We start from the raw sequence: 12,125 nt of genomic DNA, 5'->3' as shown, positions 1-12,125 counted from the left end.
CACTTCACTGGGAGCACTTCACTGGGAGCACTTCACTGGGAGCACTTTGCTGATGAACAATCTCTTTAGCCATCAAGGGCTCTTTAATCAAGATAATAGTATTTTGTTGATGTGGTTTGTAAATATTTTTCTATTTTATAATAAATAAAATTTAAAAATTATGTGTATGGGTGTTTTGCATGCACATGTTTGTGCACACTTGTATGTCTGATGCCTTAGAGGCTGGAAAAGAGGATCCAATCCTTTTGAACTTTAATTACTGATGGTTGTGAGCCACCATGTGATTGCTACGAATTGAACCTGGTCCTCTGGAAGAGCAGCCCGTGCTTTTAACCTCTGAGTCATCTCTCCAGCCCCTTTCATAGTATTTTAAATATGCTTTTGTGATGTTTTGTGCTTTGGAGACAGAATTACAGTCCTGGATGGAATGGTATTAAGTTGGTTAGCCCAGGCTAACTCTTTGCTCACAGCAGTCTCCCAAGTGTTGGGATTACAGGCATGAATTACCATGCCTGGCTTCTTTTTCCACAGGGCGTTGGCAAAGCAAACATTTTAAGTTGCACTTACCATATTTCCATTTTTATAAATCATATTTTTGGTATTAAGTCTAAGAAATCTTAGTTTAGCCTTATATCTGAGGATTTTCTATGTAAACATTTTGTAATCTCATGTTGTATATTGAAGATCATGTTCCATTTTGAATTAATCTATATGTAAGGGAAGAATTTAAGCATTTTTGTTCTTTAAAAAGCATATCTGTGAGTCTACTCAGTTCCACAGATGTGTCTTGTCATTCTCCAATACTATATTACATTGCAATAGCTATATAAATGTTCTTGAAATTAGTAGGTCAATTCTCTTTGCTAAATTGTTTGTGATGTTTCAGTATATTTTTAATTAAAATTTACATTAGCCTTAATTAGGTCTATAACAGTTCTGTTGAGATTTTGATAAAAATTTGTGTTGAACCTATATATGGAGCTGGAAAGAGCGAATTTTGAGTTTTCTGATCCACAAACACGTTTATCTTTCCCATTGATTTACACATTGGTTTTCACTATTTTTGTTATTCTGAGCTCTAAACTCTGTATATATTTTCTTCTCTCTCAGTCCCTTTCTTTTATCTTTCTTTGACAGAGTCTTGCTATGTATCTATGTATCTCAGGCTGACCTCAAACTTACAATCTTCCTACCCGACCCTTTTTTGTGCTGGGGTTACAGGCTGGCCCCTATACACAATTACCTGCAGTGCTCTTTGGATAGCGTTGTAAAGGTTTGTATGTACTGCATATGCAGGATATCATAATGTAGCGCTGGTCCAGTGTCATCTTAAGTAGTTCGAGGGAGACTCAGAAACTTTCCTCCCCTCCGTGTCTCTTTATCACTTCACATTTATAATTGCCCTAAGTGTTTCCATTAAAACATGATTATTGCCGGGTGGTGGTGGCACACGCCTTTAATCCCAGCACTTGGGAGGCAGAGGTAGGCGGATTTCTGAGCTTGAGAGTTCAAGGCTAGCCTGATCTACAGAGTGAGTTCCAGGACAGCCAAGGCTACACAGAGAAACCCTGTCTCAAAAAACCAAAACCAAAAACCAAAAACCAAACAAACAAAAAACATGATTGTTACACAACCTTTGCCTTAACAATCAAGTATAATTTATGAACACAATATTTACCTGTATTTCTGCTTATCATATTTTTTTCTTTCTTGCTATTTCTTTTATAATTAATTTGCTTACAAAGAGATTCTTCTGAGGTAGTCTTGTGGTCAGAAGTCCCTTAGTTCTCTTCATCTAATTGTTTACAGACTTGGTCTTTCACTGGACACAGACTATTAGTCTGACAGTTCCTTCCCACAGTTGCCAGCACGGAGTCCTTCCTTCCTGCCCGCCGGGATTTGGACCGCTCTTCTGCAGGAAAGCTGCAAGTCTCCTTTGGCTGATTTCAGTACTTGCTTTCTGCAGCTAAAGTCTGATATCTCGCTAATATCCTCTTGGTGATTTGCTGAGGTTTCCGATCAAAGTTTTAAGTCTTTTTGCCAAATTTGAAGCGTTTCAGCAATTATTTTTTTGAATTCCTTTTCAGGTCTATCTTATTTCACCTGTCCTTCTGAAACTCTGGTGACATGAACAATAGACCGTATTTTATCGTCCCACAAGTGCCTCTATTTAATCTCCTTTGTCTCTGTGGTTCAGCCGAGTGATTTCTCTCTCTCGAGCTGTGGCTTATTTTGTCACACTGCTGTACTGTACTTCTCAGTTTTATAGATGTCGCTTGCCTACTTTTAACATTACCTTTAATTTCTCTCCCTCAGCCCTTTCTTTCCTTTTGCCCTTTCTCCTTTTTTTCTCATCTCTCCTCTCTCTCATCTTTTATCTCCTTCCCCCTCTCTCTTTTCCTTTCCCTCCCTCTTCTTTCTTGTCTCTCCTTGGCCTCTCCTATGCCTCTCCTCTTTTTACCCTTCCCTCTTTCTCCTCTCTCCCCCCTTTCTCTCTCTCCTCTCTTTCCTCACCACACTATCTTTGCACCCTTTCTCTTCCTCACTAAGCTTTTTGATTTTTATTTGTTTTAAGTGTGTTTGCTGAAGCATTTCAATCATGACTGTGCCAGAAAATTCTAATTTCATAGACATCTTTGTATTTTGAAACCATGTTTTAAAAAATACATTTTTAGATATTCCTAGTTCTTTTTTCTTGAGAATAATTTTTTTTCATAAAGTAATTCTGATCAGCTCCCCTCCCACCCAACTCTTTTAGAAAGCAAACATGCCAAAAAAAACAACCCAAACAAACTAGAACAAGACAAAGCAAAAACAGAGTTCCTAATATGACAATTTATTATTGAGTAAGACATACATACTTTCTTATTATAAGGCTCTTATTTAAATCTTATAAAATCTTATTTTATTACATGATATGTGTGTGGAAACATGTCTGTGGACACTGGAAGAGAGTCTTCAATTCCCTGGAGCTGGATTATGGGCAACTAAGTGTCGCCATGTGGGTGCTGAGAACTGAACTTCAGTCCATTGTGTGGACTTGATGGGCCCTCTTAATCACTTAGCCATTTCTCTAGCTCCCTGGTTTATAACTTTGCTGATATTATCACACTCTGTCTCTCGTTTGTCTGCCTACACTCATATTACTTTGTTTTCATATTTTAGTTTAACTGTTGAGCTCAATTCCTATCACACAGTGCCTTCCCCATCATGAGTACAGCACTCCACTAGAAACTACAACTAACTGCCCATCTTATGTATGATTTTGATGATTATACAGTAAAGGAATAAACATCACAAAGAGGACCATTCCTCCCTGCCAATATGTTACCCATGCAGAGGTAATGGCTCTTGAGGATATGTGCTTCTAAAGTTTTTCTTCTTCATTCTATTTGAGTGTGTATAATGCATGCATACATGTAAATGTAATCACCCAAATCAAACTGGTATATAGCTCATGTTATGCACATATATGGTGAATATCATTTCCTATTAACTAATAGTCATTTGCCATACTGAAGTACTACATAATATTTAATAATTTAAGGAATTTTCTATTTTTGAATATCTAGGTTCTTTGATTTTTAATTCCTAAAGCAATACTGAAATGAATATTACATATGCCTTCTATTTCTTATTTAGCTCTTCCTTGGATAAACTTCCCACAGTGGAATTTGCTTTAGTGAAGATGAGCGGTGTGAGCCGCTGACTTAGAAGCATGTCTAAGGCCCTGGCTCAGCTCCCAACACCACAGAAAGGATGAGAAAGAGGAGGGAAGAACAGTGGCAAGTCAGGAGTTTAATTTCTATTGGTGAAATTCCTTCCACAAACTCCCAACTTGTGTCCCCACCATCAGTGGATAGATTCTCCTACTAAGCAGCAAAAAATCAAATAAAAATTAATGAAATACCACATCATTACTTTAGCTGTAATTTCTAAATTAGCAAGATTGAACATTTCTGATGTTTGTTGGCTATGTTATTTCTTTTGTGAATTGCTTGGTTATAATCTTTGCCTATTTTCCCAATAAAATTTCTACAATTTTCCAGTTAATTTGTAGGGATGTAGTTAGGACTTTGGTACCAAAGATTTTCACAGAGTTTGAATCCAAATTCTTCTACCTATTGTGGGGCTTTGACCAAGTTGTTTAATGTCTTTGCATCTTAATTTTGTCACATATAAAATGCAAGGTGCTCAGACGGTCCTTTGTATCTCATGGTTCTATATCTGCAAAGTCAACCAAGCACAGCCGAGAAATATATGTAGAGTTGAGATTAGTTAGATCCATAATGTGGAAACTGTAAATATGGGTTCCCATTGATCATACATATATAAATTAGAAAAAATATCTAGCACTTGGAAAGTATACTATAAAAAGTTGTCAATAATAAATTATATTTATTATTTTCATATGATTAAAGATGATATGAAGTTATTATCTTTTATTTTTGCAGTTTTCTTTTATGCCTTGGTGGTAGTTCTGTTTTTCATCTTTAAAAGAAATAATCCTTCTTTTTTTGCTTTCCACTGAGTACAAAATAATTGAAGTAGTCAAGATTAATTATTGTAATCTTGAACCCCTTCCCCAGGAATGTAAGGTTTTAAAACATCTGAAAATGGCAAGTTATGCCATAGTTACAGCTTATTTTTGCTACTTTCTTTATAGATACAAACTAAAGCAATACAAGTAATACAAATACAAGTAATGGGTCATATAATGCTTGATTACTCAGTCCTTTACATACTTGGATATTTTATAATTATAATTATGCCTTGGGTTTGTGATGTAGTGTATGCGGTTTTAAAGAGCCCATGTTTGTTTCTAAAGATGATGGACTAATAGGCTATGTTTCCTTACAAAACTGTATTAAATATTAATGACTGGGCTAGGGGGTGGCTTGGAGGTAGAACATCTGCATAGCATACACAAGGGCCTGGGCTTGACTCCCAGCACTACATAGGTAAACATGACGAACACCATTGACTTACTGATGCTGTTGGAAGTCGGCTCTTGGATTGACTAGATCGTTCATTTGAGTAGATTTCATGTGTTGAGAGGATTCCACGATAGGGAGTAAATACTGTAATATTTCCTGAGTTCGAGCTATTCTTTTATCTCTGTAAATTCGTTTTTCATCATCTGTCCAATTTGTGCCAGTCCTCTTGCTTTGGAAAGATGTGCATCTTTTTGCTTTGCTTTTCAATTGGAGATGTGGCTCTAGGGATCAACCACAAATATTTATACATACATACATACATACATACATACATACATACATACATACATCTAGACACATGATTATATTCATTTATCAGTCTTGCATTAACCCAAATTCCATACCAAGGGAGAAAACAAGTAAAATATTCAGTGACCCACAGGTTGAGAACCACTCTTATAGCCCATTGTAAGGACTGTGTGAGCTGGAGGGCTCGGAATGGAGGTGTGCCACAGTGTGAGAGGTTTTTATACAAGATTGTGCCGGTTGCAGGCTTGGAATTCACCAGGAAGCTAGGCTAGCTGGCTAGTCAGCCATAGAAACTTGTCTTTCTTTGCCTCCTATACTGGCATTACAAATTTGTACCACCATGCCTGGCTTCTGGGTACTGGGATACTTGTCCTTGCAAGACAATTACTTTACCGACTGAGCATTCTCCCTAATCAATATTTTCATCTTTAATAAATGGTAAGATCACATGTACACTAAAATTGTGTAGAAATAAATTTCATTATAGTTTATTATCTATAACTTTGGAGTAGTATATATATTTTATATACCTGAGATCATGTAAAAGTTTCTCAGGTGAAAGGGGCCATGAATGGAAAGTTTAAGAAGACCTGATTTAAGTAGTCTATTAACATGGCACATTCAGAAAAATCACAAATTTTGTTTAGAGTGACTCATATGTGAGTTAAATGTGATAAAGTTGCTCCAAACTAGAAGCTTTTTTTGTAAGAATAACATTCTTTGTGGCCTCTCTAAACAGGAGTGCTTTGTGATTAGAAGATGATTAATACATATGGTTGGAATTGAATAGCTCAGGACACTGAAATTTTTGCAAGAAAGTTGTATAATTGGTTTGCATTTCTGAAATCATGCTGCAGAATGATAGAATAAAGAAAATTGAGATGAGAGTTGGGGGAACAGCCTAAGGAGGTGAATGAAAGAATTCAAGGGGCAGGGACAAAGACTTCTGAATTAAAGTAGAAGCATGTGGATGGAGTGAGTAGAATCAGAAGAAGGCACTGAATGGATACGTTTTCGTATGTGGGCAGATTGGGAAGAATAATTAGCCCTCTGTTGAATGCAGGCCTAGTGCAGATCTTTGCATAATTTTTTTCTGAAACAAGGATGATTGATATGAAGTAATTTTATTTATTGCAGGAGTTGTAGAAGTTTAGGACATTTTGCCAGACCACCTCTTGGGTGTGTGTTTGCATGTGTGTGCACATGCATGTGGATGTGAAATGTGAATTAAAGCCATCTATTAGGAGTGAAGTACTCTTTAATCTAGGATGTGGACAGAGAAGGTCAGGTAAATTCATCTAGAATTAGAGTTGTTAACCTCAGCTCAGTTAGAGAAACGAAAAGTTCTAATGATATCTACTGCTAGCAATTTGGTTGGTGTGCAGGCAATGAAACCAAAAAGAATGACTGGACTGTGTTAGAGATTTATATGTGGTTACACGAGCTAGTATGCATATTACAGCCCTTAAGTTTGGAACTGGGTCAGCAGTGGTCCCCCGTCTCCCCAGCTCTGCTAGTTCCCCTCCGAGAGTCTGACTTCCAGTCTCATGTAATGTGACTACAGGCATCTGACTATTTCTTAGGTAGCCTCCCACTGAGAAGATGAAGAAACTTGTTGGTAGTGGATCTTTCCCCTTATCAATTGATTGGATAATAAAGACAAGAAGCCAATTGCTGGGTAAGGAGGAGGCAGGTCTTTTGGATCTGAGAGAGGAAGAGGGAATGAGGAGGAATGAACCCCTTTTTGGACTTTGAGGGAGGAGTGAAAGGAGCCACCACGTAGACTGAGAACTGTTAGATCTGGTGGCAGAATCCACCAGAATCTGCCACCAGAAGATTTCTAACATAAAATAGTTAGTTAGGACGATAGATACCATGTGAAAAATAGGCTGTATCCTAGGAATCCTGTTGGAGTGGTCTTTTCCATAGCCTGTGTTATCTGTCGATTCTAAACTAAGATTGTCTGGTGTTTTCCATTTCGCTGCATCTCAGGTGGGGTGGGGTGGGGGGGAAAGAACATAGCCGGGTAGAATTTGGCCAGGCTTTGGAACGGGAAGATTGGGCAAGAACTGAGCTCCAGAGGAAAGGTAACAGCAGGAGAGCGTGGGTTAGCGGAGAGAGTGTGCCCCCAGCTAACCTCAGTTGTATTGGTACATCTAGCATTCTACTGAAATTTCTCTGTTCAAGATCCCCTGAGCTTCCCATGTCATAAACTTCAGGTCAGTCCATTTCAGTTGACCAACAGAAGTTTCAGCCTCAGTGGATCATTCTCTCCCACTTGACACTTTCCTGCTTGTCTTTTGAAACTACACATTCTCTGGGTTTCTCTCCTATCCAGGGGTTTTCCTTCTACACTACCTCAGAGTCTGCTGTGTTGATTCTTCTTTTCCTGACCCATCACTGTGGGATTCTTGGAGATTTGGCCCTTTGTCCTTTCTGTCTTTATTGCACACTCACTTCCTTGTAAGTGTCTTCCAGAGCTATAGTGTAAACTAGGATCTATAATTTCCAGGCTCCAATGGTACCCTGAGTCCAGTTCTCTTTTCTGAACTCCATACTAATAATCAGCAGTCTATTCCGTAGCTCAACATCAGCATCTGAAGGACACCTCTAGTACAGTGTGGACAGAACAGCAGCTCCATCCTCAGCAGAGAATTCTCTTTAGCTATTTGCTCTGGCCTAAAACCATGATATTTCAGCGGTTTTCAAGACTTATGAAATTATCACTGCAATCAGGATATGGAAAATACCATTCCAATGGGATTCCTAGGATACATCCCATTTTTCACACAGCTCCTACTCTAGGGAACTGCATTTGTTTTGTTTTCTCTCTCTCTCTAGTTAACTTTGCTTTTATATACATGTAATCATATAGCATTTTCTATTTCATGCCTGGCTTTTCATTTGGCATGATTTTTAGATTCATTCAAGTAAAAGAATGAAGGTAAAGTTGACTTTAGCTTTACTTTCTACAACTTAGGTCAATTGGTTACTGTGAGGAATCAGAATTGGGCCAATGTTATTTAGCCTTCTGTTATTTAGCCTTTAGCATTCAGGATAGACCATCTCAAGGCAACAACCATGGCCCACAGTCATTTTCAATTGGTTTTGGGCCACATTAGAGACACAAAGTAAAAGGTTGCTGACAACTAAAAAACAAACAAACAAACAAACAAACAACCCATGTCTGAGAAGTAGAAGTTACCAGAATGTGGTTATAGCATTAAGGAAAAAGTTCCTTGGTTATAGGGTAGTGGTAATAGAGCTATCTCAAATAATGCCATTAAATTTTTTCAAGGCTATATTAAACCAAGGAAATTTTAAATGTGTTTCAGTTTTTCAGAGATGAAATAAGGTAAGTAGTTTTCAGCAATATGAGGGCAATGGTTATTAATCCCCTTATTTACTAATATAGTTCCCATAAATCAATTGGATAAGATTAATTATGATGATATAAAGGATCTTTCTACTTACTAAAATGTTAAGCAATTATAATTAAAAATAGAACCTGTTGGTATCCTTGTCTTCTCAATCCAGTGTGAAGGTCTTTTGTTCATAGGACATTTCAAGGATGCCACTTTGAAACAACTTTCATATATATTGATTCCTCTGGACTGAACTTCCTGGATTGGAGTCTTACAAGTTTGTAAAATATATGTCCGATGGTCTTTGTTAAGACTCTTAATCATATGTAGGGAGCTGAAAGAAATTGAGTATTGCAATCTCAGTGTCACATATTTACATAAGAGTAATGCAGTTCTGTTTTCTATTTGCATATTATGCCTTAGTATGTAATCTTTGAGCTCTCATAAGTGTGATACAGTCAGGACAGCTAGGATTAGTCCCATTTTAAAAAGATGATCATAAAGGTTAGGTAATTTTTTAATGATTACACAGCATCAAGTATAAAGTCCTATCTCTTAATTCCAGTGTTTTTCCTATTACCTTTTAAAAATTTTGTTGTTATTTAAGTGTATGTATTTGTGCCTGCATGAATTTATGTGCACCACATGCCTGCTGTACAGGTCCTCTGGAAGAACAGTAAGTGCTTTTAACCACTGAGATCTCTCTTTAGCCCCATCCGTTCTTATCTGGATAGTTATCATTTGATTACTTTCCACAGGATAGCTTATCTTAAAGTGATTAATTCTAGGTTCAAGTATAGTTATTTCCAATGATGTCATCATTTATGTAAACCAGTTCTCTAGGCTTTTGGAGTAACAGTACACATCTAACAGGTCCTTTTTTGTTGTTGTTGAACAGAAACCAGGTTCTTAGGAAAGAAGGCAAGGAAGGAAGAAAAGGCACACCATCACCTCATACAGTGAAATTACAATAGTTGTACAAATTCAGTGAATTCTCTAGATGCTTATCAGTGATTACATAAGCCATTGTCAGACAGTAGTTGATACATAATTCCTGTGAATAGGAAAATTCATCAAAGGAAATAGAGATACAGTAGTTGCCAGTTCAGAGAAAGCTTCCAAGCTGGTCTATGTAATATCTGGCATCCTTTTCTGTGACTTTCCAGGCTTTAGATGCTAATTTTATCTCTGTGTGACCAATGGTCCATAAACATGAGAGGCAGTAGTAAAATACAGGACTGCTGTGCATTCATGCTATAGTGCTAATGAACTTGTCAGAAAGATTTATTTTTAAAATGAGAAATCAGATAATTCAATGATAAACACATAGAAATAAACAACTTTAGCTAAGATTTTAAAACATCATCATCAAGAACAGTTTGGGGACACTGAAATTGTCTTAAAACCCTTCAAAACTGCACCCATGGGTGTTCTTATACATTATAGTGATCTAGATAGGTAGGATATAAAGACAAACTTGATCAACTTTTTTTCCCCAAAGAGTAAACTTTTGCTTTAATTCAAAATTAAATACTCTAAAACAGAAGAAAAAGAATAACGTAGTTAGGAGAAATCAAGTGTAATTCTCCTACCTGGACTGTGTTTTTCGAGGATAAAACCTTTGTCCAGGAATTTTCACTAAAAAGGAAAATACACCATAAAATATCTGAAGTAACATTTTAAGATCAATAAAAGTTAATTTTAATTTTCTTGACAATGACTTTGTGTAACTTAATGGCTAGATAATTTAGTTAAATAATGTTTTGTTCACACATGAAATATGTGACTACATATTCCTCCTGATAGCCTTTTAATAAGACTGTTCCAAGAGGAGAATAACCAGTAAGAATATCTATGTACTAACTACCAAACTGGAAAGTAATTGATGGCTGGGAGTGCAGCTCAGTGGCAGAGGACTTGCCTAGCGTCTGTAAGGCTCTGTGTACACTAGGACAAAAAGAGAGTTTAGAAAAAGAAGCAGCAGCAAGGAAACAGGAAACAAGCAAGACTTACTCATGAAATCAAATCCCCTTGAGTGCTGCCTCCCACAGAGGGGCAGCAGATACAGGAGTATTATGAGTTAAAGGCTGGCTTGGGTTCTTAGTCAGCGTAGGTTATAGTTTAAGACTGTAAAGAAAGAAGAAAAAAGGAGGAAGAAGGAGGAAGTAGAGGAAGAAACAATAGCAACCATCATTAGCAAAAATCAAAACAACCTCCACAACTTGTAAAAGATGTTTCCATACATATCAATGTGGTCAGTGCTTTAGAGGGTTGATTTAGGATGCAGAAGTATCAGATCAGAGTAAAATATAAGGTATAATAACTATTATGTACATATTTTAATATAAAAATTGGAGCCTAAATTATATATTATTACCTGCTTTTGCCATTATAGACATGTTATTATTTAAGGAAAATTATAATAGAACTAGTTGATAGTAACAATCATTAATAGCAGAACAAGTTAATTAGGGTAGAGTGATAACATTACTTTTATTTTTTTTATTTTTTGAGACAGAGTTTCTCTGTGTAGCCCTGGCTGTCCTGGAACTCACTCTGTAGACTAGGCTGGCCTTGAACTCAGAAATCTGCCTGCCCCTGCCTCCCAAGTGCTGGGATTAAAGGTGTGCGCCACCACCACCCAGCTATAAAATTACTTTTATAATAATGCTCTTTGATACAGACCTTACCTCTTTTTAAAGAGTTATATGGTCTCATGGCTAGCTCAGGCTAACTACAAACTCTCCATATACGAGACCAGCATGCAATATGTGAGTGATTTCACCGTCTACTATTTTGACTGAACATTGTTGTTTTGGAGGAAGGTGAAAATATTTTCAATTGATTCAGTTCTTGTTTGTCTAATCTCAGATTCTTCAGATTCATTCTACCTATGCACTTTTACTTTTACCTCTTTTTCTTTAGGATGACTTTGTCAACTAGCAGGCATAGGAAGGCATACCAAGTGTGAGAACAAAGGATTTATTCAGGTCAAAGTGAGGATGGCCACCTGGGACATAATCTAGCAGTACAGAGTAAGTGCTTTGAGGTTTTACAAAATGATAGCTATATTTATAGTTTCAAGCTACATGAGTACTTGTTCTGCAAGTGTGATAGGTACTGGCTAACTTAAACTGTCTTGTAAAAAGTGTATTGGGCATGTCTCACTCTCTGGGTAGTTTGGGTGAAGGAATCCAGTGTATACAATGTCAGTAGAATGTAATAAACAATGTTTTAGGAATCTGAAGTATGCCAAGCCCTAGGGTCAGTTTCATGGAGGGGGGACTTGTTTTTGAACAAAGTTCAAAGGTTTAACTATGGATGTATGTGAGAGCAGATCTGTCTCCTAGTCCATTTCAGTGTCCAAGCCAATTCTACTCCAGTTTGTCTTTCTTGACACGTAACTTCGAATTAGTTTCTACATGTAGTATGTCCTCTATTGTGTGTTACCCTGTCTTCTAGAGAGAGAGAGAGAGAGAGAGAGAGAGAGAGAGAGAGAGAGAGAGAGAGAGAG

General features: G+C 37.1%; 1 protein-coding gene across 4 annotated transcripts in view; it reads right to left on the bottom strand.

The window, feature by feature from the left end:
• Agbl3 (ATP/GTP binding protein like 3) overlaps positions 1-12,125 on the bottom strand; it is a 67,591-nt gene that overhangs the window by 3,400 nt on the left and 52,066 nt on the right. For 2 of the 4 annotated variants that reach the window (XR_003711522.1, XR_003711521.1), the window contains 2 exons: positions 10,204-10,249; positions 8,890-8,945 (listed from right to left, as the gene is read on the bottom strand). Coding sequence is in view for 2 of the 4 variants with exons in the window: in XM_028768358.1 (XP_028624191.1) it covers positions 4,990-5,218; positions 8,755-8,945; positions 10,204-10,249 (466 nt within the window). In the remaining 2 variants the exon portion in view is untranslated. Of the gene's footprint in view, positions 1-4,989; positions 5,219-8,754; positions 8,946-10,203; positions 10,250-12,125 lie in introns of those variants that run through there. The other 2 variants (XM_028768358.1, XM_028768359.1) reach the window with 2 other exon arrangements.

This window comes from Grammomys surdaster, unplaced genomic scaffold, assembly GCF_004785775.1.
Source record: "Grammomys surdaster isolate TR1022 unplaced genomic scaffold, NIH_TR_1.0 186, whole genome shotgun sequence".
Classification (NCBI taxonomy): Eukaryota; Metazoa; Chordata; class Mammalia; order Rodentia; family Muridae; genus Grammomys; species Grammomys surdaster.
This window is presented reverse-complemented; position numbering and strand designations above follow the sequence as displayed.